This window comes from Electrona antarctica (genome assembly GCF_951216825.1).
Source record: "Electrona antarctica genome assembly, chromosome: 23".
In the NCBI taxonomy this organism is placed as follows: Eukaryota; Metazoa; Chordata; class Actinopteri; order Myctophiformes; family Myctophidae; genus Electrona; species Electrona antarctica.
The window spans coordinates 23,373,607-23,378,589 of NC_136804.1; the positions used below are offsets into that span (position 1 = coordinate 23,373,607).

At 48.4% G+C, this 4,983-nt stretch overlaps 1 protein-coding gene across 1 annotated transcript; it reads left to right on the forward strand.

Annotated features, from left to right (window-relative positions):
• Positions 1-3,433: 3,433 nt before the first annotated feature.
• On the forward strand, positions 3,434-4,969 carry chrm2a (cholinergic receptor, muscarinic 2a; the record flags this gene model as incomplete). The annotated part of the gene is made up of 1 exon (XM_079493930.1): positions 3,434-4,969. Exon 1 carries the CDS (start codon positions 3,437-3,439, stop codon positions 4,967-4,969), a length of 1,533 nt encoding a protein of 510 aa, XP_079350056.1. The 5' UTR covers positions 3,434-3,436.
• Positions 4,970-4,983: the final 14 nt, after the last annotated feature.

Sequence of the window (4,983 nt, forward strand, 5' to 3'; positions counted from 1 at the left end):
TAAACCACAATGTTATTGTTAAGACATCCTTTGAAATAAAACGCAGCAAGGGCGCTCGCTCAAAGCTATAACGTGTCTGTACTTCACCACAGTGAATGCTGCAGTAGTATGACTCAAAACAAGCAGAAGGATAAGCTTTAAAACACGACCGGCGTCTCCTGGGAACTTTTTCCGCTGAAAAGAAGATGTACGATTCTCTAGTTGATTCTGCCAGGCCGGGTCAGGGATTTTGCTCTGTTTTGAATCCAGAGGTTTCAGGTGTGGGATAAGGTTAACTTTAAGGCAAGCGGAGGTGCAGACAAAAAGCACAGCTAGTTCCGGCCGTTGAACATCTTCACTGATCCCCTTCCTTTCTCTAATCCAACGAGTCACAAGTGGGTCCCATTTGTATTGTTGGGTGTTGTTCGAGCTTAAATCTTTGGACTTAACCATTTTATGGGGATTAGGTCAGTTTAGCGCCATGGCTAATCCAGTGATTGGGGATTTCTGCCTGAGCAGATAAGTGACTGACTGTTCACTTAGTTAGTAACTGCTCAACTGTTAAGGCTCATAAGCCTAAATGGAGCATTGGAGAAGAAGCACTCAAGCGAGGGTGGAGTGCCAGGCCAGCCATAACGTGTCCTTAACGAGGGTGGAGTTCAAGGTTCAAGGGTTCAAGGTTAGCTTTATTGTCCCTTGCGGGAAATTGGTTTGCAGCCAGATCATAGTAAAAAATACACACAACAACAACATTCAATACAAGACTGAGATCTAAGAACAGGGCACTAGAGACAGAGAATTCATGACATTCAAAGTAGCAAAGTCAGCAAAAGTGCATTAGTGGGCAGTATGTGCAAAGAGGCAAGAATAAAGTGCTATCTGCTGTTCAGCAGTTGAATAGCAGCCGGGACAAAGGATAGTTTGAGTGCCAGGCTGCCAGCCATAACGTGTCCTTAACGTGTCCTTAACGTGTCCTTAACGAGGGTGGAGTGCCAGGCTGCCAGCCATAACGTGTCCTTAAGGGAGGGTGGAGTGCCAGGCTGCCAGCCATAACGTGTCCTTAAGGGAGGGTGGAGTGCCAGGCTGCCAGCCATAACGTGTCCTTAAGGGAGGGTGGAGTGCCAGGCTGCCAGCCATAACGTGTCCTTAAGGGAGGGTGGAGTGCCAGGCTGCCAGCCATAACGTGTCCGTAAGGGAGGGTGGAGTGCCAGGCTGCCAGCCATAACGTGTCCTTAAGGGAGGGTGGAGTGCCAGGCTGCCAGCCATAACGTGTCCTTAACGAGGGTGGAGTGCCAGGCTGCCAGCCATAACGTGTCCTTAACGAGGGTGGAGTGCCAGGCTGCCAGCCATAACGTGTCCTTAACGTTTGACTCGATCAAATGGTCAATCTGCACACAAAATAAGACATAACAAATCACACCAATGTGAAGTGAGCGGTGCCTTTGGAGTCAAGCACAGTTGTTGACCTACCTCTGGATGTAACGCAAAAAACAATATATATACAAAATAATAAAACAACTATACTGTGTGTGTGCGTGTGCGTGTGCGTGTGTGTGTGTGTGTGTGTGTGTGTGTGTGTGTGTGTGTGTGTGTGTGTGTCAATCAGGAGGTTGATGACCTGCAGGTCATGGGACAAACAAACATACATACATACATAGATACATACATACATACATACATACATACATACATACATACATACATACATACATACATACATACATACATACATACATACATACATACATACATACATACATACATACATACATACTTACTTATAAGGTATGCCATCTGGTGGCTAATGAACCAAACACACATTCTCAGAAGTTGGAGCAGTTTTAGAGGACCCACTTTTAGGCCAGTGCAACAGAGCATGCTTTTGCCTTTTTTAAAACCTTACCCATTTTAACCAAATACATACATACATACATACATACATACATACATACATACATACATACATACATACATACATACATACATACATACATACATACATACATACATACATACATACATACATACATACATACATACATGTAGTGCTCAACAGCTCAGTAACGAGTACGGTACCAATAAGCAGAAGCTGCTTGAACATGGAGAGCGTGACGATGGGCTGAACATGGGCTGTGTGACGGTTCAGAAACCTGCCTACCAGTGACATGATGGGGATTCCCATCGGGGGAATAGAAACTATCCTTTCTCTTCATGGAAAGTTAACATACTGAAATCGAAGGCATCAAAAAAAGGTTGAAATTACTAAACCTGCCTACCGATGATGATACATGACACAAGATACTGATCATGATATTGACATGTTATTGACGTGTTATTGACATGATATTGACATGATATTGATTGACATGATACTGACTGAAATGAGCATCGCGCCTGTCACAGACATGCGCAGAGCAAGTTCAGTGCAGGAAACCTCAGTGCAGTCGCTGCCGGCCGTTAATTGCGGCCTCAGCATCACGCTCTCATCCACATGATTCACTCGGCCAATCACACACTCACTCCATCTTCATACCGGCTACATAAACTGGAAGGTTTGCATTCTTCCTCCTGCTTGCTTGCTTTCTGCTGCTGTATCTGCTGCGCTGCTTTATACAAACCTGCTGCTCAAGTACCCTCTTTCACCCCAACCACCTGTCGTTTTGGATCTACTGTTTAGGTAAGGGGATTAGGAGTACCTAAAAAGCAGATCCAATTCATCGTCAAACCATAATAAACATATTGCTCATTTATATTCAATAAATATCTATTCCATCCATTCTTGAGTTGTCCTGACTGAAATAAAACAAATCAAAATAAATAAACAATCAAGAGAGTATCTGCACACAGGCTTGTATGTGGGACCAGAATATCTCAAATTTAATTGGGAGTCTGTCCTTGCAAGGCTTTAAATGTCGAATGAGTAAGTCAGTAAATATTTAAAATCAATCCTGACAAATCCTCACAAGCAACCAGTGAAAGGAAAGCTAGGATCTGTGTAATATGTCCGTGCTTGTTGACTTTCAGTTGGAAAAAGCAATTATACAACCTTAGTCACTTGAGTCGCAAATCACATCTAACTTACAGGCCTAGCATCTGTCCAAACACTAACAGGGAGAGTGGGAGAGAGGCCAGAGAGAAGTTATCTGATAATCCGCCAACTCTTGTTCCAGATGGCTCTCACTCCTCAAACCAATAGTGTAGTGTGCCAATAGTAGTGTACAGCTATAACCAGTTCATATCAACAGCGTATGGTACTGGGGTGCTTCCAGCATGTGGTCCATTACTTTTCAGTGCTGTCGTGCATGTGTGTAATAGTGCTTGCTATACCACAGCAATGCCAAGTTCTATCACCCAGGCTCACAAGGTTCATTTTCATCAGCTCATTACTTGTTCTTTTTGGTTCTCTTTTGCAGGTTCCTTCTAAGTAGTGGGGAGCGGGAAACAAAGACCAAATGCCATGGATGTATTCAACTTCACCTACTGGAACGCCTCCGAGGGCAACGAGACACAGGCCGTGGAGGAGGATGGAAGTCCCTATAAGACGGTGGAGGTGGTGTTCATCGTGTTGGTGGCCGGTTCCCTCAGCTTGGTCACGGTCATTGGGAATATCCTGGTCATGCTTTCCATCAAGGTTAACAGGAATCTACAGACTGTCAACAACTACTTTTTATTCAGCCTGGCATGTGCTGATCTAATTATTGGACTGTGCTCAATGAACTTATATACGGTATATATAGTCATGGGCTACTGGCCCCTGGGGCCAGTGGTGTGCGACCTGTGGCTAGCCTTGGACTATGTCGTCAGCAACGCATCTGTCATGAACCTTCTCATCATAAGCTTTGACAGATACTTCTGTGTCACGAAGCCCCTCAGCTATCCTGTCAAAAGGACCACCAAGATGGCAGGGATGATGATCGCCGGAGCCTGGGTTATGTCCTTCATCCTCTGGGCGCCGGCGATTCTCTTCTGGCAGTTCATAGTCGGCGGGCGCACGGTGCCCGAGAGGGAATGCTACATTCAGTTCTTCTCCAACGCGGCCGTCACGTTTGGCACCGCCATCGCTGCCTTCTACTTGCCCGTCATCATAATGATTGTGCTCTACGTGCAAATCTCCAAAGCGAGCAAGAGCCGCGTGAAGAAGGACGTCCGCAAACCGTCGGGACCCAACACCGAGGCCTTGTCACCGGGTCGGGGAAGGAACAACGCCGCCAAGCCCAACAACAACAACGTGCCGGGGGAGAGCGCGTGTCCGACCCAGACCACCGACGACGTGGCCAATCAGCACGACGGCAAGCTGCAGAACGGCAAGGGTCCGTCCACGGCCGCCGGAGAGGGAGAGACGACGGACGGCGAGGACATCACCAGGGAAAACTGCGGCACCGGGGAAGAGAAGGAGAGCTCCAACGACTCCACGTCCGGAAGCGCGGCCGCGTCCAACCAGAGGGAGGAGGAGGCGGTGCCTCGCCGGGGCCATGCCTCCAGTGGCGGCGTTGGCGGCAGGACCAGCCAGCCGGCGGCGCCGTTGTGCCGGGCCAAGGCGAGCGGCTCCAAGCTCACCTGCATCAAGATCAAGACCAAGTCGCCCAAGGGCGGCGACTGCTACACGCCCTCCAACGCCACGGTGGAGATCGTGCCCGCCACGTCGGAGCGGCAGCAGCACGTGACACGGAAGATCGTGAAGATGACCAAGCAGCCGCCGCCGGCCAAGAAGAAGAAGGGGCCGCCGTCGCGCGAGAAGAAGGTGACGCGCACCATCATGGCCATCCTGGTGGCGTTCGTGGCCACCTGGACGCCCTACAATGTGATGGTGCTCATCAACACCTTCTGCTCCAGCTGCATCCCCAACACAGTGTGGACCATCGGTTACTGGCTGTGCTACATCAACAGCACCATCAACCCGGCGTGCTACGCCCTGTGCAACGTCACCTTCAAAAAGACCTTCAAACACCTCCTCCTCTGCCAATACAAGAACATTAGGTCGGCCAGATAAATGTGTGGGCTTAT